Source organism: Leucoraja erinacea, chromosome 15 (genome assembly GCF_028641065.1).
Source record: "Leucoraja erinacea ecotype New England chromosome 15, Leri_hhj_1, whole genome shotgun sequence".
NCBI lineage: Eukaryota > Metazoa > Chordata > Chondrichthyes > Rajiformes > Rajidae > Leucoraja > Leucoraja erinaceus.
In genome coordinates, this window is record NC_073391.1 from 8,543,036 (window position 1) to 8,565,051 (window position 22,016).

The window sequence follows — 22,016 nt, forward strand, 5'->3', positions numbered from 1 at the left end:
CCTTACACTTCCTTACCTATGGTATCTCCCTCTTCCCTGACATCAGTCTGAAGAAGGGTCTTGACCCGAAACGTCACCCATTCCTTCTCTCCAGAGATGCGGCCTGTCCCACGGAGTTACTCCAGCATTTTGCGTCTATCTTCACTTTAAACCAGCATCTGCAGTTCCTTCCTACACATCTGCAGTTCCTTCCCACACATAACAAGTGGCTAAATTATCCAGTGGTCAAGAAATAAATATTAGTCAGGAGACAAGATATTATCTGAATAATGTGTCTCCCAACAATATGGGACTCCCGCACGTCTGGTCTGGTCTAGTGCTCCATCCTTGGACCCTACAATCTTTCAAGTCAGGGGCAAGAGTGTTATCAACTAGGCCACAGCCCACCATGGCAGATACTGTGGAATGTGGCATACTTTTCTCAAGCATTAGGTGTGGTAAATCATCTTCGGGACATGTTTCCAAGGAACAAATGAAATAAGATCTTGCTACTGTCATTTGGTACTTTCGTTCTGCAAAGATAACTATTTGACAATCGTTACACAAACACAATTCAAGATAAAGCCAACCGCTAGCACCACTGCACCATGCAGTGCCTTCACTCTTTGCACAGAATCACATCACTTCGAGACCTTCGTCTTCATTTAGCAGCAGGATTGAAACCTGCAGCCCACAGTGTTGGATTGTACTGTGATACGTGCCCTTGTGAATGCTTGCCACAATGCCAGTGTACTTTGCTACCTGGTGCCTACACTCTAAAAGGAAAAAGATCTGCGCTTACAAAGTCTTCCCTGATCCCAAGACATCCTAATCAAATTGTAGCCGATTACATAAGTTTGAATCTTCAGCTTTTTGAAAGGTAGGGAATACAGCAGCAATCTGTTTCAACAATGTTAAATGTTATTAATTATATATAGAATTGACCATTACAAAGACCAACCTCCCTTCTTCTATTCTCTTTATGCAAGGCCATTGGAAATTTGTGTAGGAAGGAACTGCGGATGCTGGTTTACGCCGAAAGATAGACACAAAATGCTGGAGTAACTCAGCAGGACAGGCAGCATCTCTGGATAGAAGGAATGGGTGACGTTTCGGGTCGAGTCTGAAGAAGGGTCTCGACCTAAAAAGTCACCCATTCCTTGTATCCAGAGATGCTGCCTGCATCGCTGAGTTACTCCAGCAATGTGTGTCTATCTTCTTCAATATAAATTCTACTGTCTGCACCCATTACCCCAGTGTGAAATGACTGACATGAACTCCCATTAAGACCTTTTCAAAATTATTATCCCTGTTTCACAAATGATTTTTCCACCTCCCTTTCTCTATAATTTCCTCCAGCCCTGCACCCTCTGAGATATTTGTTCTAATTTTGTTCTCTTGGTCATTCTAAATTCAATCGCACCATCCTTGATGGTTTACCTTCAGCTACCAAGGTCCCAGGTTGTGAAATTCCTAACTAAATCTTTCTTTCTCCTCTGCGATGCCTTACAGCCTACCTCTCTGACCAAGATTTCCATCATCTGTCTTATCTCCTTATGCAGATTGGCATTAATTTTAATTTTGGAACTGCTTCTCTAAAGTTCCTTGAGATTTTTTTTGGCTTCTGTTTCTATAGCTTAAATAACTATACAAATAGGAGCTGAGGTCTCTGTTACTTGAACCATCCTGCTCTTTTCTCAATTTATGTCAAAATATTATTGTGCATCCCCCCCAAATGGATAGAAGGGCTAATGTATCATCCAAAATGCAGCACCTCAGTATATTTTATTACTGCAATAGAACTGATTATATCTCAAGTGGGGTATAAAGCCTCAACACTTGAATGAAATGCATTAGTACTACTGATGAGCCAAGACTGAATATTTTACAACATTGACAACCCTGATAACCATTTATAAAATGGTTTATTTCTAAAAATGCTTAGAATCCATTACCAAGTCCATGCAGTAAAACATCACAACATCTAGAGGAGCAAATATTTTTTTAACTTGTCGTTACATTTGGAACATTTGGCTCTTACTCTTCTGAAAGTTTTCAATGGGTATGGTTGACTATAAACATGTATTCTGATATCTGTTTATTAAAAGGAAGATTAGACTATCTTTCTGAAGAACTTATTGAACTTGGCAAAGTACTTCAGTGTAATGTCATTACAGAGCTATTCGATTTTCACAGAAGCAGTCGCAGGCACTTCACCCCCTTGTACCTGCTCTGATTTTGACTAGGTTTCAATTTAGTTTATTGTCACGTGTGCCGACGTACAGTGAAAAGGTTTTGTTGCGTGCCATCCAGTCAGCGGAAAGACGTGATTACAATCGAGCATTTTTACGGTGTACAGAGGGTTCATAGCTGATCCTTTTATTTCAGTATCTCTTGCTTGCAGAAACGTCAACATCCCCTGATTCTGTTAACAGCAAAAGGTCTATTGATTTCTGTCTTGAATATACCGAGCATCTGAGCCTCCAGAGCACTCATGGACAGGAAATTCCATGTGCATCTGCATGTACAATTTACTTCTCATCCGCATTCAGAACGGTTAGTCACTTATTTAAAGACTGTGATTCCTGGTTGCATAGTTACCAACCAGGGAAAACCTCAACCTGTACCTACCCTTCAAGTCTGATAATAATTTTAAGCATTACAATCACATCTTTTACAACTTTTATTCTTTTAACGTTATGAGTGTACAGTTTTGGTCTGCTTAATCTTTCCTCATACAACAAACCCACTATCTAAGAAATTGACCTGGTAAACTTTCATTCTCGATGACAAGTGTAGTCTGACCCAAAATGCCACATCTCTATATTCTCCAGAGATGTTGCCTGACCTGCTGACTTACTCCAGTACTATTTTTAATATCCTTCCTTCAGTGAGGAAACCAGGACTGTGTTCAACATGGAGACACAAGGAATGGCAGACCCTGGTTTACAAAAATATATATAAAAGTGCTTGAACAACTCAGCAGGTCATGCAGCATCTGGGGAGGGTATGGATAGGTGACGTTATGGACTGGGTTTCAGATGTATTGCTCAGATTACTTTATTCAACATTGCAGACATTTCCGCTCCTTCAATATCTGCAGTAAGATGCTGCAGATGTTCTACCAATTGGTGGTAGCCATTGCCAACTTCTTCGCTGCCGTGTGCTGAAGGCCGCGGACGCCAATAGGATCAACAAACTCATCAGGAAGGCTGGCTCTGTCCTGGGGGCGGAGTTGGATTCATGGGGGGGTGGTCTAGGAGGGGAGGATGCTCCTCAAACTGCAGAGCATCCTGGACAAAACAGCTCACCTCTCCATGACACACTGGTCAACCTGAGGAGTACCTTCAGCAACAGACTGGTTCCACTAAGATGCAGAACAGAACGCCACAGGAGATCCTTCTTCCCTGTGACTATCAAACTGTACAACTCCTCCCTCTTCTGTTGTGGGGTAGACTGAGACAGAGACTGACTCCCTTCTCCACCCACCCACCCTCAATCTTTGCATATCCCCCAAGCCTTTCCACTCGCCACTTTAAATTCATGTTTCATGTATTTTGTGTGTTTTATGACTGTTGGCAGATCAATTTCCCTCCTGGGATAAATAAAGTTCTGTCGTATCGTATCGTATTATAGACCTGGTCTCATCACCGTCCTATACAATTGGATCAAGACATCACTACTCTTGTACTGAAATCACTGTGCAATAAAGCCCTACCTAAGATTTGTTTCCCTGATTGCTTGCTGCTCCTGGATTCCTATGTCCAAAGAGAAGCAGGTTCCTCTCAACATTTATCAATCTTTCAATCCTTCTTTTGGAACAGTGGACAGCCTCAAATATTTGCTTATTATGTCCCTCACTGCCACCCACTTAACTTGTCCCTATCAGGGCTGCCAACATTGGGTGAGAGTTGGGAGTGAGAAATTGTGAGTGACCAAGCCGAGGGAGCGTAGTGACCGTGGAGGGGTGGGGGGTGCTGCCCCTCCTGTGGTATGGAGCTTTTGCCTTTTTCAGCTTGAAATTATGCAATCTGGTGCATACTGTAGCAAGTCTTTTAACTTACACTTGAATGCAATTTTATGCTTTAAATTGGATTAGCTGTGAACAAGGTAAGGCTATATTACAAATTACATTCCACGGAAGAGCTAGGCTCTGATCAACAGGTGCAGCACATGAATGATCTTAGTTTATTCATGTATGGAAATCAGATTATAATCAAGCACTTGGCCCTTAGATAGAAAGTGCCATCTGATTACACTCCTCGAGGATGTTCATCTACATGTTCAATTAATAAAACAATGAGATTGGGGACATTTCTACTCTCCCCCCCCCGGTTCCGCAGCCCAGGTATCTCTCTCCTGCAGCTTGCCGGCTTCGATCATGTCAGCCACTTCCCGCAAATCCTTAAATACGACTGCCGCCGGGGAGCAGGACATGGCCTTACTTGCTGCGCTGGGTGACACTCATTCACTGCCCGGTCCGTGTCTTTCAATGTAAATTTGCATGGGGACGTGGTTTGGAGATGTGTGACAGTTCGGGCAAGTGAGAATAACAGAGAATAAGAATGCCACTGTCTTGCCAACAGACGCACACACAAGCAGTTGATATTAGTTGTGAAATTCTCGTTGATCACAGAATTTCTCACGATAAAGCATGAGAAATTTGTGATCAACGTGAGAGCGTGAGAATTGGGTGAAATGCGTGAGTCTCACGCTCAATGCTGTCCCTATCCTCCTCATTGGCCACACAGCCAACCAGCATTGAATCACCAGCAAATTTGGATGCATCAAACTTCCTCATCCGTACCACTGTAACTACTTTACATAAATAATATTGACCTATGCTGTTTTGCATGCCAAGTTCTTTTTGATTTTAGTACCAACACAGGTCAGTAATATGTGGAATTAATTATCCTTAATCAGATTCATGACATCTGATAGCAAAATATTTGCATGAGCAAGAATCACTTTAAAAAGATATGTGATGTATTTACATATTTCCCATGAACAGAACTAGATGTACAGCACAATGCCTTATCATCAAACTATACAGCCGATTATAGCATTGCATGAAACAGGAAAACACATACAATAACATTCTCATCTGCACCCCTTTCCACATTCCATAGAGACTATTCCCTCCACAACTCCCTGGTTAACACATCCCTTCCAACCCAAACCACCCCCTCCCAAGGTACTTTCCCCTGCAACGCCAGGAGATGCAACACCTGATTCTATACCTCCTCCCTCGCTCCATCGCTGAAGAATGTTCACCCGACGCCGGTGATCCAGCTTCGCGGCAGAGGGCCTGAAAACATCGGGTTGGCTGAGGAGGCCACATATAGACCCCGACCTCGGGTGGACTATGAGGGGGAGAACTGGATATTTTTAGTGCCTTCCCTCACAGTGAATTCTGCTGTGGGGGGACGTTTCTTGTTGATTTCTAGTGTACTGTTCTGTGACTTTTTTTCTTTTTTTTTTTTTCTTTTTTATTTTTTATTTTGTATGGATTTATTGACATTTAATCTATTCAATTAGTTTAATCAATTTCTGTAAAGCACTTTGGTTCAAAGTGATTTTGTTTAAAAGTGCTATATAAATAAAATTATTATTATTATTATTATTATTATTATTATTATTATTATTATTATTATTATTATTATTATTATTATTATTATCCAAAGACCCCAACTGTTCTTTCAGAAGAGGCAGATGTTCACTTGCACCAACTCCAACATCATCTATTGTGTCCGCTGTTCTAGGTGTGGACTCCTATATATCAGCGAGACCAAGCATGGACTGGACGATCGTTTCACTGAACCTCCGCTCGGTCCACCTGGGCCTACATGATATCCCAGATGCTAAACACTTTTATCGGCCTGTCCCACTTAGGCGATTTTTTCGGTGACTGTCATTCATAGCAGGTCGCCGAAAAACCGGCGACTGGACCCCTCTACAACAATGTCTACGACAATGACTACAACAACCTACCTCTGTACGGCCAAGCTATGGCAAGCTACCGACAACTGGCGACCCATTAGGACATCCACCTACGACCATACCTACGACAACCTACGTCCACCCGCGACAAGGTAAGATAATTTAGTTGCCGGTACTTGTCGCCGGATGATGTAGGTTGACGCAGGTAGTCGCCAATGGAATTCATTGGTCAGCACTGGCGACAACCAACGTGATCCTGGCGCCAACCTACGTCATCTTGGCGACAACCTATGACAGCACCTACAAACAATACAATACAACTTATTTATTGTCATTTGAACCTCAAATGAAGTTCAAACGAAATTTGGTTTCTGTAGTCATACAACAAGAAAAGCGGCAAGACACACAACCAACACAGTTTACATAAACATCCATCACAGTGAATCTCCTCCTCACTCTGATGGAAGGCAAAGTCTTGTCTACATCAGGAGAAGTCAAGCTATGCTCAATGGCATCAAGCCAACTGTCGCCGAAAAGTTTTGAACGTTTCAAAATCCAGCGGCGACCAGAAAAACGCTACTGAGGAGACTACCCACGACCATACGGGCGACACCCTGGAGACCATGTGGCGGCAGCCTAGTCGCCTGTAGTCGCATTAAAAATTGCGTAAGTGGGACAGGGGCATAACTCCTTCTCCCATTCCCACACTGATCTTTCTGTCCTGGGTCTCCTCCACTGTCAGATTGAGGCCAAATGCAAATTGGAGGAACAGCACCTCATATTTTGTTTGGGCAACTTCCAACCCAGCGGCATGAATATTGATTTCTCTAACATCAAGTAACCCTTGTTTTCCCTCTCACTCTGTCCCTTCCCCACCCTAGTTCTCTCACTGTCCTCCTGATTAATGTCACTGTTTGAGTGCATCGTGGTCACCCCAACCAACAAATACCCATCGTACATTTCCTTGAGCATCGTCTGCTTTGATGTTCTTTTCACACCTTACATGTTCCTTGTACCCTTCCATATCTTGTTTCCCTCCCCGCTGAATCTCAGTCTGAAGCAGGTTCTCGATCCAAAACGTCACCCATTCCTTCTCTCCACAGATGCTGCTTGTCCCGCTGAGTTACTCCAGCATTTTGTGTCTATTTACAGTAACCTATGTTTCCATTAGTCCGCTTGGCCGATTTTTTGTGCTGGATAACCATCATGTGCAACAGGCCAGACATGTGAGCATTTTCTCATTGCTAATGAAAGCATCACCAGTGCATCTACACCGACGAACTTTACAAATGGGTCATGAGTACAATTTTTTCAAAGACATCAGAATCATATCATTACTTCTCGGTAGTGGCTTATGGAGAATGGAGTACATTATTGATAAGTTTTAAGCAGTATTTTTGTTTTAAATGAAGGAAGAAATAAACAATGCATAGTACATGCTTTGAAATTAAATGAATCTGCCAGAGCAGCAAATTATATATTTTTTAAATGAAATGCATCCACGCCATTTAACTGCCATTGTTTCATCTCGTTGCAGCTCAGATATTTATGAAATACTTTCTTAAATAATAAACAATTGAATGTTGAGCTATAATGGAGCTTTACTTCCAATGTTTTTTGCCTTTCACTCATAGTCATCGACTCATAGATTGAAACAGCGTTGAAATGGAGCCTTCGGCCCACCTTGCCCACACCGGCCAACGTGTCCCAGCTACATTACTCCTACCTACCAGCGTTTGGTCACTAACCCTCCAAACCTGTACTATCCATGTAGCTGTCTAACTGGTTTTTTAATGTTGGGATAGTCCCTACCTCAACTACCTCCTCTGGCAGCTTGTTCCATACGCCCACCACACTTTTAACCCTCAGATTCCTATTAAATCTTTTCCCCTTCACCTTAAACCCATGTCCTCTTGTCCTCGATTCACCAACTCTGGGCTCATTAATTTTCTGCTTAAATAAAGGACAAAGGACAAAGGACATTTAATATCACATACACCAATTGGTGTAGTGAAATTTGAGTTGCCATTGCAGCACACCGATAAAAATAAACACAACATTAAAGAATTAGACATTAAACATAAAAATAATGGTTCCCACTGTGAAGGCAGCAAAGCGCAGTCCTCTTCCTCTTGTTCAATCGTGGTCAGGGCTTATTTGAAGCCTCCGCAGTAATGGGCATCTATCCCACTCATCCATCTATTCCAGCCAACAATTCAGAACTTAGCACTGTTCAGAGAAGCCACCAGTGTTTGCCAAAAAAAGTGTCTTGATTTGCTTCTTTATTCAACATCTACATGCTCCCACTAGGGCAAATCATGCCAAATAATAATATTGACCACCACTTCTATGCCGATGACACTCAAATCTATGTAGCGCTATCACCAAATGACTATCGCCCCATAGATCTGCTGTGCCAGTGCATTGAGCAAGTCAAAGACTGGATGTGCCAAAATGTTCTCCAACTAAATAAGGACAAAACGGAGATAATTGTTTTTGGTGCTAAAAAAAGAAAGGCTTAAAGTAACCCAACACCTACACTCTCTGACCCTGAAAACGTCAAACAAAGCCAGAAATCTTGGGGTCATTATGGATTCAGATTTAAATTTCGACAGTCACATCAAATCAGTAACAAAATTGGCCTACTATCACCTCAAAAACGTAGCAAGATTAAGAGGACTCATGTCAGCTCAAGACTTAGAAAAACTTGTACATGCCTTTATTAATAGCAGGCTAGATTATTGTAACGGTCTCCTTGCAGGTCTTCCTAAAAAAACTGTCAGGCAGCTACAGCTTGTTCAGAACGCTGTTGCTAGAGTTCTAACAAAGACCAAAAAATTTGAACACATTACACCAATTCTTAAATCCTTACATTGGCTCCCTGTATGTCAGAGAATTGATTTTAAAATCCTGCTGCTCACCTATAAATCACTACATGGTTTTGGACCAAAGTATATCACTGACATGCTTCCACAATATAAGCCTTCTAGACCGCTAAGATCTTCTGAAACCAATCTGTTAGTGATTCCCAGAGTAAATACAAAACATGGGAAAGCAGGATTTAGTTACTATGCAACAAATAGCTGGAATAAACTTCCTGAAGATTTAAGACTTGCCTCAACTTTGACCACTTTTAAAACAAGACTGAAAACTTTTATGTTTACTTTAGCTTTCAGCTAAATCTTAACTACATTGCACTTTTAACTCTTGCACTTTTTATAATGCATTTTTAATTTTGCTTTTCTTTTCTTTTAGTTCTATTTTATTTCATTTTATTATTTCATTTTATTGTATAACATGTTTTTATGTGAAGCACTTTGAGTCTGCCTCGTGTATGAAATGTGCCATATAAATAAAGTTGCCTTGCTTTGCCTTGCCTTGCCTTCTGCAAAGGAACATTAGTTCACCTCACAAATTCAGCAAGTGAGTAGCAATCTGAGGCAGAGCTCTCTGGATATGAACCTGAACTAACATAGAAACGCAATAAAGAATATGTAATGATGATCTTCAATTTACATAACACCTTTCATGACCCCGGGATGTCCCAAATTGCTTTACAAGCAGTTAAATATTTATGAAAGTGTAGTCACTGTTGTAGTGTAGGAAATAAGACAGCAGTCATTCACAGTGAAGTCCCACAAACAGCAATTACATAACAATCACATAATAAAGATAGAATTACTGGAAATCAACACCACAGAGACTCAAGCAGGGTTAAAGTTGAAGAGTCAATGAACTGTCGTTGTAAACTACTTCTGTTGCTCTAATGAAAAGAATCACTGACCTGAAACAGTAAAGGGCCTGTCCCACTTAGGCGATTTTTCCAAAGACTGTCACAGTCGTAGCAGGTTGCCGAGATAGCGGTGACTGGACCCCCCCCCCCCCCCATACAACCATGTCTACGACAAGCTACGACGACCCACCGCCTAGTCGATGTCAAGCTACGTGGAAGCTACCGACAACCAACGACCCATTAGGACGTCCACCTACGACCACTCAGGCGACAACCTACGACAAGCAAAGTCAACCTACGTCCGCCCGCGACAAGTTACGATAAGCAACGACCCTGTCGGCAACAACTGAAGACATTATAGTCGCAGGTACCTGTCGCCAGTTGACGTAGGTAGTCGCCAATGGAATTCGCCAAAGTCAGCACCCGGCAACAACCTACGTCATCCTGGCGACAACCTACGACAGCACCTATGACAGGAGACGACAAGCTACATCATGCCCACAGTCGCCAACATTTTTGAACATTTCAAAATCCAGCAGCGACCAGAAAAATGTTACGAATCTTTAGGCGACTTGAGGAGACAACTCACGACCATACAGGCGTCACCCCGCGACCATGTGGCAACAGCCTAGTCGCCTATAGTCGTCAAAAAATTTGCCTAAGTGGGACAGGGGCTTTTTATCTCTATTTTTCTACCATAGGAGCTACCTGACGTATGTTCAATTATTCCTAATTTATACTTGTATTTCTAGAATCCACAGCTTTATGTGTGTGTATAAATGGCCAGGTTATTTCCTTCGCTGGAGTTAAATGAGAAATTAATATTAATCAGGTCACTCTCATGCTCTTTAAATAGTGGCAGAGAATATTTTATTTTTAACTGGAAGGGGAGATGAGATCTTTATTCAACATCACATACCAAATACGACTCCTGTTATGCTGCTACATTGTAGTGAGATTATGTGTTCAGATCTACGGAGTAGGATTTCAACACAAACATTCTGATTCAAGCATAAGAGCAGTGGGTCAGTGTTGCAAATGTGCCTTCTATCAGCAAGATCCTTATACAACAATGATGATGTATTTTGAAAAATATAGAAGGGAGTTCTAACAAAACTAAAGTTATGAAAATTGCTTGTGATGCTTAAGCAAGCATTTTAATTAAAAATAAAATTGTCCTATTTAAACATCAATGATATTGGCAAAATAATTAATCCCAAATGTCCTATCAGCCATGATCACAATGAATGGCGGTGCTGGCTCGAAGGGCCGAATGGCCTCCTCCTGCACCTATTGGCTATTGTTTATTACTTGTACCCAATCTGAAGCTATTGGCTCAAACATGACTGAGTCAAAACAAAACATATTAAACTAATAACTGATTAACTTAAATTCTTTAATATCTATAACATAGGTGGTACAATGAAAGCTTTTTTTCACAGTACAATTCCAGATCAAACTGCATTAACCTTATAGGTTGCCTTCTCACTGGGACTAAATTCACACCAAAAATCTAGAGAAAGTGTACGCTGATTTTTTTAAAAGAATTTGTTTTTACTTCAATTATATCAATTTGCTTTATCCTATTACACTTCAATCCTGCAGCTGGTTATGTGATCCCTATTATATTTAATGTTAACACTGGTCTTACATGTTTCACAGGGAAGGCTAAAATCACATATTAAAATATCAACATATGCATGTTTGTGACAAAGTTAGAAGTTGGGATATTATGTTACAATTGGATAAGACATTAATGAAGCCGCATTTTTGGGGAACTGTGTTCAGTTTTGATCACTCTGTTGTCTGAATGATGCCATTCAACCGGAAAGCGTGCATGAAAGATTTATGAAGGTGTCACCAGGAAGGACTGAGTTATAGGGAGAGGTTACGCAGGTTGGGCAAAGACATTATTCATTGGAGCATCAGAGACTGAGGGATGATCATACAGAGATATATAAAATCATGGGGGTTTATAGATTAGCACACAGCCTTTTTTCCATGGTTAGGGAATCATGAATGAGAGGGCATGAGTTTAAGGTGAGAGGGTAAATATGTGACAGAAGCTGAAGGGCAACTTTATCACAGAGGGTGGAGGGTACATGGAATGAGCTGCCAGAGGAAGTGCCCGAGACAGATACTAAACCAACATTTAAAAGACATTTGCACAAGAATGTGAACGGAAATGGTTTCAGAGGGTGTAGGTCAAAAGTGGACGTGGAACTAGCGTAGATGGGCATCTTGGCCAGCATCAACCAGATGTGGCACAAGGCCTATTTCCAAAGATAGACACAAAAAGCTGGAGTAACTCAGCGGGTCAGACAGCATCTCTGGAGAAAGAAATAGGTGACGTTTTGGGTCGAGCCTTCTTCAGGGGAAAGGGAAACAAGATATAGACGGTGATGTAGAGAGGTTTAGAAGAAATGAATTAAAAGTATGCAAAAAAGTAACGGTGATAAAGGAAACAGGTAATTGTTGGCTGTTTATTAGGTGAGAACAAGTTACATGCTGTGTGGCCCTAATGCCTCTGTCCCACTTAGGAAACCTCAATGGAAACCTCTGGAGACTTTGCGCCCCACCCAAGGTTTCCGTGCGGTTCCCAGAGGTTGCAGGTAGTTGCAGGTAGTGGAAGCAGGTAGGGAGACTGACAAAAACCTCCGGGAACCTCCGGGAACCGCACAGAAACCTTGGGTGGGGCGCAAAGTCTCCAGAGGTTTCCGTTCAGGTTTCCTAAGTGGGACAGGGGCATAAGCCTCTAGGTACGACACTCACTGGAATTGACTTATGCACACATACTACCAGTGACAAGCTGGAGTAAAGAGTGCACCATTTAACACTAAAACTATTGGCAAGTGTAAGCTATTCAGCGATCAATTCTAGTCATAACAGTATTAATTTAATGAAGTAAAATGTTTGCATTGATGTTCTTTAATTAGAGATTCTGACATTGATGATTAAGTAACCATATCAACATGTGCAGGAAACACATTGTATATAGGTTCTCCAATAGCAGAACTACTTCAGATATTCAAATTGGATCCAGGCTTGTATTTGAATATACATTTCTGGTGGAATTGGAAATGGTAGTTCATCAGTTGTTATGCTATGATAAACCATAATGCTTTCACAGAAAGATCTGAGAGCCGCTAAAACCCTCAATATTACTGGAGATGCAGAGAGCACCACTTGGTGAGTTTGAGGAACAGCAAATTGTTTGCAGGTCTCTCTCCACATCTACTACAAACAGTAGTAAGGAAGAGACTGAACATTTAAATTCACGCAAACACAGCATTTACAGGCCATGATCTCTCCTTTTGCACGTATTATCCAACATAACTTAAAGGCAACTGCGGAACTAAATGAAACCCATGGAGAAACTCAGTGTGAACTTCAGGTGCAGCATTCTGCCTTCCTGATGCTTTGAAATATATTTTTCTGGGTCATTTCACTGAGAGATTTGAATTTGCTAAAATAGTTTCTCAACGCATCTCTGAACAAAATATGAGATCTCTTCACATTTTAAGAGTTCTTGGTAACTTGCTTTCATGCATTACATCCAAGAAGTAGCAATGGGCAGAATAGTTAGTTGATCATTTTGTTTGGGTGCGGGGGGGGGGAGGGGGGGGGGGGGTGGGGGGAGGGGTGGGGGAGGGGGGGCTTTGCAACTAATTGAATATTAGCAAAAGACCACTACACATCTTCCAGTAACATCATGCGGACCCAGCATTTATCCAAATAAACATATGGGTTTCGGTCTAATTTTACATCAGAAGATTAGACGTTAAAGAGTTCTCTCCACCACAATGGAATGTCAGTCCCACTGGTATCTAAAACCTTCAAATAAGCCAGCTGCTAGCTTGGAGCACATACAACCAACTTTGTCATGCAACCATTATGACCCTTAAGTGTTTATGGCAGCCTAGCTCTAGACTTGGCTTTCAGCTTTGAATGCAAGAACAATAGGGAAAAAAAAACGATGAACGAGTTCCAACAAAGGCTGTTGCAGTCGCACACACGACCACAGCCTATTATTAGCATGTTCATTTTTTCCCACTGGACTGTTCCTGATGCGGATATGTCGGATGCAACAGAGAAAATGCAAAACAAAACTCCGCTGATCAGGAGAGGAAAACGGTTAAGGGCGATGACCTTTCTTCCAGAACTCTACGACCATCAATCCTCAACCATTAAGCCCTCTGTATTTTTTCCCCAGCCATGTTGCCAAGTTTTCTGAGCAAGAAGAAAAGCAAGAAGGAAAGAAAGAGTTCCGAGCAGAAACGTCACCCATTCTTTTTCTCCAGAGATTCTGCCTGCCCTCGCTCAGTTACTCCAGCATTTTGTGCCTATTCTGGAAGAACTATATATACTACAGCATTTGTTTATGGAATGGACCTATCAGGTCTGGACCCTTTTCAGAACATGGCCTAAAAGCAGCAGAGCAACAGGAGTTTGAAAGGTTTTTGGGGGGCAGTTTTCTGCCAGGTTTTCTGATGACGTGAAAACTATTTTTCAGTGTTTCTAACACTGCAGCATTTTACTTTGTCATGAATGGCTTGAGCCCCATATCAAGCGCTGGAAAGCTTCTCGTTGACTTTGCATTCACACAGAAGTCTCTGCACATGTGTGTGGCAACCAACCAAACCCAGAACCCCACTGCTCCCGAACGAGTGGGGTCACCCGAGTGAAAAACGTAGAAACATTGAAAATAGGTGCAGGAGGAGACCATTCGGCCCTTTGAGCCTGCACCGTCATTCATTGTGATCATGGCTGATCATCCACAATCAGTAACCCGTGCCTGCCTTCTCCCCATACCCCTTGATTCCACTAACCCTTAGAGCTCGATCTAACTCTCTTTTAAATCCATCCAGTGAATTGGCCTCGACTGCCTTCTGTGGCAGAGAATTCCATCAATTCACAACTCTCTGGGTGAAAACTTTTCTTTATCATCTCAGTTTTAAATGGCCTCCCTTTTATTCTTAGACTGTGGCTCCTGGTTCTGTACTCCCCCAACATTGGAAACATTTTTCCTGCATCTAGCTTGTCCAGTCCTTTTATAATTTTAGACGTTTCTATAGATCCCATCTCATCCTAAATTCGAGTGAATACAAGCCCAGTCTTTCCAATCTTTCCTCATATGACAGTCCCGCCATCCTGGAGATTAACCTTGTGAACCTACTCTGCACTGCCTCAAATTAGGAGACCAAAGCTGCACGCAAAACTCCAGATGTGGTCTCACCAGAGCACTGTACAACCGCAGAAGGACCTCTTTACTCAAATCCTCTCGTTATGGCGGCCAACTTGCCATTAGCTTTCTTCACTGCCTGCTGTACCTACATGTTTACTTTCAGCGACTGATGTACAAGAAAACCCAGGTCTTGTTGCACTTCCCTTTTTCCTAATCTGACACCATTGAGATAATAATCTGCCTCCTTGTTCTTGCCGCCAAAGTGGATAACCTCACATTGATCTACATTATACTGCATCTGCCATGTAGCTGCCAACTCACTCAACCTGTCCAAGTCACCCTGCAACCTCCTAGCATCCTCTTCACAGTTCACATTGCCACTCACTCCACTCGCCACTGCCTTCCATTCTGACAGGGACCCTGTCCTGCTCTTTGTTTCCTGTCTGCCAACTAATTCTCTTTCCATGTCAATACCCTACCCCCAATACCATGTGCTCTAATTTTGCCCACTAATCTCCTGTGTGGGACCTTGTCAAAGGCTTTCTGAAAGTCTGGATACACTACATCCACTGGCTCTCCTTCATCCATTTTACTTGTCACATCCTCAAAAAATGCAGAAGATTAGTCAAGCAGGATTTCCCCTTCATAAATCCATGCTGACTTGGATCAATCCTTTTACTGCTATCTAAATGCGCCGTTATTACTTCTTTAATAATTGACTCCAGCATCTTCCCGACCGCCGATGTCAGGCTAACTGGTCTATAATTCCCCGTTTTCTCTCTCGTTCCTTTCTTGAAAAGTGGGATAACATTAGCTACCCTTCAATCCACAGGAACTGACCCTGAATCTATAGAACATTGGAAATTGATCACCAATGTGTCCACGATTTCTAGAGCCACCTCTTTGAGTACCCTCAGATGCAGACCATCAGGCCCTGGGTATTTAACACCCTTCAGTCCCATCAGTCTACCCAATACTAGCCGAATGCAAATTTCTTTCAGTTCCTCTTCCTCCCTAGGTCCTCTGTCCTCTAGTATATCTGGGAGATTGCTTGTGCCTTCCTTCGTGAAGGCAGAACCAAAGTACCTGTTCAACTGTCCTGCCATTTCCTTGTTCCCCATAATAATTTCACCTGTTTCTGCCTTCAATCGACTCACATTTGTCTTTACTAATCTTTTTCTCTTAACATACCTAAATAATTTTTTTACTCTCTCTTATATTCTTGGCCAGCTTCCCCTCGTACTTCATCTATTCACCCCGTATTACCCTTTTTGTTACCTTCTGTTGTCCTTTGAAAGTTTCCCATTCCTCTGGCTTCCCGCTACTCTTTGCTGTGTTATACATCTTTTCGTTTAGTTGTATTCCATCCCTAACTTCCCTGTCAGCCACGGTTGCCTCTTACTCCCCTTTGAATCTTTCTTCCTCTTTGGAATGAAATGATCCTGTGTCTTCCGGATTATGCCCAGAAATTCCTGCCGTTGCTGTTCCACTATCATTCCTGCTTGGATCCTTTTCCAGTCGACCTTGGCCATCTCCTCTCTCATGCGTTCATAGTCCCCTTTGTTCAACTGCAACACTGACACTTCTGATTTAACCTTCTCCCTCTCAAATTGCAGATTAAAACATATTATGGTCCCTACCTCCAAGTGGTTCCTTTACCTTGAGTCCCCTTATTAAATATGCTTCATTGGACAACACTAAATCCAGAATTGCCTTCTCTCTGGTTGGCTCAGTACAAGCTGCTCTAAGAATCAATCTTGGAGGCATTCTACAAACTCCCTTTCCTGGGGTCCAGTACCAACCTGATTTTCTCAGTCTACCTGCATATTGAAATCTCCCATAACCACAGTGGCATTACCTTTGTTACATGCCAATGTTAACTCCTGCTGCAACTTGCACCCTATATCCAGGCTACTGTTTGGGGGGCCGTCGATAACTCCCATTAGTGTCTTCTTACCTATACAATTCCTCAATTATATCCACAGCGACTCTACATCGTCAGTCCCTATGTCACCCCTCGCAAGGGACTGAATCTAAGAATTTAAATCCATGCCCCCTGCTCCAGCTCCTCAGCCACACATTCAGATCCCCTATCCCCCCAAAAGTGGATATACATTTCAGTTTTGGTTAGGGTTGTGGGATGATGTTAACCTCCACACCCCAACACTGCTGTTCTCGACCCGAAACGTCACCTATTCCCTTCTCTGCAGAGATGCTGCCTGTCCCGCTGCGTTACTCCAGCTTTTTGTGTCTAACTACTGATTTGCTCCTGCCCCCTTGCCGGCCACCCGCCGCTCATTGTGCCAAAGAAGCGGGGAAAGGGATGAATCGGGTTGTGTCACAGCACAGGACGACCTGTCCCCCTGTACCTGTGGTTAGGGACAAGACGTGCGCTGGAGAGCTCCATTGCAAGCAGCGGGGGTGGGGGCAATCTGTCACAATCAGCTGTGGTGCCAGGCAGAGGGGGAGTCTCAGCCTCCCGGCCCAGACCTGACACTGTGTGTAGGAAGGAACCGCAAGATGCTGGTTTACACCGAAGATAGATACAAAATGCTGGAGTAACTCAGCGGGCAGACTACTCTGTGCCCGCCACGACTTCAAGTAATACAGTTAATACAGCAGCGCGCCGCCGAGGGGGAGGGAGGGGGACCATTGCTCTATGTTCAGTATACATCCTGCGCCGGTCCTGTACAAAGTGCTGCCGGCCGGGGATCCCGCCCTGACTGCACCTTGACTAGTTGGGCTGGGACACCGCGACCAACCCAGTGGGAGACGCACAAGCCCAGCTCCGTCCGCTCGCTGCTGGGGCAAGGGGCCGGGGGGAGAGAGGGGGGAGAGAGGGGGAACCCCCGTCAGCCTGCAAAGTCCAGACAAACCTCTAGGCCTGCTCACACACTGCTTGTCTCTCCGATCAAGAGGGCTAGCTGAGCGGGAGAGGAAACAGAACCACTCCTCTCTCTCTCGCTCTCTATCTGTCTCACTGACAGATATATATACACACACAGATACACACACACCACATACACACACATAGACATACACACACTCCTCCCCACACACCACACATATACACCACACACTCATCCCCCTACACCACACACACAGACCTACACACACAAATACACACCACACTCCCTTTACACACACTAATTCACCACTCCCACAAGAGACCAACTCCGCGCCGCCTCCCTCAACTCGCCCCACGCTGTTTAAAAAAAAAACAAGGCAGACTTACATCTTCAAACAGGGAGCCGACGTTGGCTGTGATCAGCAAGACTCCGGTGCCCTGTGCAGGCGTTTTCACCGCCATAATCTGTGAGCAGCGCCGAGTTTATTGTGAGTGGAAGGGGCTGTCAGACAGAGGCTGCGGGGGCTGCTGCCCTGCCCGCACTATGTGTGTCTGTGTGTGTGTTGTATCCCGTGCTCACGCCGTGATCACTGCACCTTCTTCTTCATTCATTCGCAGCGCCGCTCGCTGTCTCTCTGCCTCTGTGTGTGTGAGTGTGTCCGCGTCTCTGCTGCTCGCTGCTGCTGCTGCTGCTGCTGCGGGCTCAGTGCTGGGGCTCGGCGGGGCAGCCTCTCGCTGCTGCTGCTGCTGCTGCTGCTGCTACAGCCGCGGGCTGTCTCATTATCAGCCTCTCGACCCAACAACAAGAAACTTTCTCCTTCCTCGCCCGCCTCTGATCTCAGCTTCCGATCGCGCTCTTTCCAAACATTTCACTCTCCCGCTGATCTTCGCCTCGGCTCCTGTTTTCGGGTGATCTGTCGCCCAGGAAACATTGCGTGAAATTGACTCGTAAGGCATGAATATTTTTTTTAAACTGTCCTGACGTCAGTTACCAGATGAAAAAAAGATCTCGCTCTTAAACGGGCAACCGCCTCTGCTGGCGGTGGGCCCCACTGGAAAAGCCCCGCACCGCTGGAAGAAAGAGGAAGGGTCTCGACCCGAAGTATCACCCATTCCTTCTCTCCAGAGATGCTGCCTGTCACGCTGAGTTACTCCAGCATTTTGTGTCTAACTCAGCTGGAAGAAAGCTTGAGTTGCTGGGTGGGATTGATTTGAAATTAGTGCATCCAGATGGAAGAAAATAATGCAACAACTAAGAATAATAAAGGTTTTCATTTCTGGTTATTATTTAATCTGTTAAAAATTGCAATATAAAGAGGAGACGAACTTTGCTATTGGCAGCGGACTGGGAGATCTAAACCCTCCAGGCTATCTCGTGAATCTAGAGATCACACACTCACACACACTCTCCCATACACACACTCACACACACTCATACAAACACACACTCACTCACTCACACTCATACAAACACAGACACACACACACACTCATCCACATACACTCATACAAACACACACGCTCACGCACACTCACACACGCCCACTCACCGCACACTCTCACAAACACACTCACACACACTCATACAAACACTGACACACAGACACAACTCACAAATTTACACACACTCGCAAACATACACGCATAAACACACACGCACACCCACACACACACACACTCATACAAACACTGACACACACACAGATACACACTCACAAACTTACACACTCACAAACATACACACATAAAAACACACACACATACTCACAAACATACACACATAAACACACACTTACAAACACGCACACATACACCACCTCCCCCGTGCATCCGGTCTCCGTCTGTCAAATCTTTCAATTTATCAGCAGCGAGTCGATCGTCTTATGGTTGTAACTTAGTTTGATAATTTACATTCGGAAGTGTCATGCCTATTCATTTATTTTACATCAGTAAAAGTGGGTGTTTTGCCAGATTAAAATGAACCGATGCAGCGTTTAGTGATTATTATGTGAATGCAAAGTGTTGTCATGTCGAGGGATGGAAACGTGACTGTTTATCATAACTTCTGTATCGTGAAAAACGGACAGAGTTTAAAGACATGGCGCTTGGTTCCTTAAGGTGACATTTACTCCACCATGCTGCCAATTACATCGACGCCCTGAGGTTGGGAAAGATGCAAATTTACTATTTTATTGCAACAAGATTTAGACTAGCTACTGACATATTAAGCAGACAAGATATGTAAAGGCAGTTTTACAGACTCAATATCTTCGAATCTGCCACCACCCTCACCCCCAGCTGGTTGCAAACCTGACCTCTACTCTTTCCAAAGAAATGTTCCATTTCTAATCTGCATAATTTTTCGAAAGTCTGAATATATTTCTTCCAGTCTTTTCCATTGCTTTTTTTGTTGAATCTTTTTAATCAGATTTTCACTTTTTTTCTCAGTATCGAAAGCATTCTCAATATGTGTAGGGGATCACTGGTCGGCACGGACTTGGTGGGCCGAAGGGCCTGTTTCTGTGCTGTATCTCTAAACTAAACTAAACTAAACTAAACAAAACATCTGTTGCAGAAGGATTTAAAATTAAAGTCACATATGTGCGATATGATGGTGGGGACAGGTTGAGACAAATGCCTTGTTTTGCAGGTTTCAAGGAGGGGCCACCCTATTATGGCTTCAGGGAGCTTGGCCTTCAAATGGGCTCACAGTTACTGAGGTTGGACTGTCCCTGGTCCTTGACTGGAGGCAATGGAGCTTTCACATTCATCCTGAAGATGAACTCCAGCAGAAAACGTGTTGGCTGTGCAGTGCAATATTACATTGCTTGCCATGGCTAGCTGATGTTTTGTTCACAACTTCACAAGTTATAGTAGAATTAGGCCATTCGGCCCATCGAGTACTCTCCCATTCAATCATGGCTGATCTCTGCCTCCTAATCCTGCCTTCTCCCCGTAACCATTGTCACCTGTTCCAATCAAGAATATGTCTATCTCTGCCTTAAAATATATCAACTGACGGCCTTCACAACCCTCTGTAACAATGAGTTCCACAGATTAACTACCCTCTGACTAAAGAAGTTCCTCCTTACCTCCTTTCTAAAAGAGTGCCCTTGAATTCTGAGGCTATGACCTCTGGTCCTAGACTCTCCCATCAGTGGAAACATCCTTTCCACATCTATCAATGCCTTTCGTTATTCTGTAAGTTTGGTGCCTACAGTCAGTGTGAAGCAGGGTCCCGACCTGAAATGTCACCTATCCATGATCTTCAGAGGTGCTGCTTGACCCGCAAAGTTACTCGAGCACTTTGCGAACCAGCATCTGCAGTTCCTTCTGCCTCCATTTTATCTTTACCTCTATCCTTGTATGATGAAAAGCCATGCACACTTAAAACATAACTGTTTCTCTCTTCACAATGGCTGTATGGGCTGGGTATTGGTGGCATCTGCTTTTATTTCAGATTTCTCAGCTTTTTCCTTTTAATTGAAAAAAATGGTGACAGAACAATCCAGTGATTAAGTCCACTCCTATTTCTGTTTGAAAATAAACCAAACTATTTCCATCCTTGGTATCTTATCCAATATCTAATGATGTTCAGGCTACCTATCCATTCATTCACTATAATACCATTTTCCATATCCGTAGTGTCTTTTAACTCAAACCTACCTACAGTCCACTTGATAGAGATCTACTGTCATACCTTTATTACCTCACGATTTGGCTTTTTCCTATATAATTTGGCCATCCTTCGTTGTCCTACCTGTAAACATTTTGCCCACATTCCTAACATATCCCATTCTCATATCAACTCCTAGCCCTTGGCTTCCAGTAATGCCACAATTTTATTTTAAATTGGCCATACATTTTTTTAAATCCCTCTTCTCCTGTATCCCTCTCCTTATCTCTATATTTTTGTAGTTACTATGAACTCTAAAATTCCCTGTAATTCTTGGATTCTAGCCTCTCGCACTACCAGATTTAATCACTTCTCCATTGGTAGCCATGCCATCATCTATAAAGTCCTGAGTCTGGGAACTCACTCCTTTGATATCCCCACATCTCTACCTCTCTTTTCTCTTTAATTCACTCCTCATTGATGAAGCTTTTGATCGTTTGCTCTGATATCTCGTCATCTAGGTCCGTCAAATCTGGGCTCAATAGAGTTCCACAGAAGAACATAAACATATTTAGACATATCTATCAGAAGTTTTGATGGAATGTCAGGATGTAAAACATTAACTTTATTTCTGTCTTTACAACCGCTAATTAACCTCTTATTTTCTCCCCATCAACTGATTAATCTCTTGACATTTTCCCCAATTATCTGTTTT

The 22,016-nt window shown here is 43.2% G+C and overlaps 1 protein-coding gene across 1 annotated transcript in view; it reads right to left on the reverse strand.

Moving 5' to 3' along the window:
- Positions 1–18,686, reverse strand: part of LOC129703927 (inositol polyphosphate-5-phosphatase A) — a 537,367-nt gene extending 518,681 nt beyond the window's left edge. The window contains exon 1 of the mRNA XM_055646645.1: positions 18,073–18,686. Within this exon, the coding sequence (XP_055502620.1) occupies positions 18,073–18,147 (75 nt within the window). The 5' untranslated portion in view covers positions 18,148–18,686. The remainder of the gene's footprint in view (positions 1–18,072) is intronic.
- Positions 18,687–22,016: the final 3,330 nt, after the last annotated feature.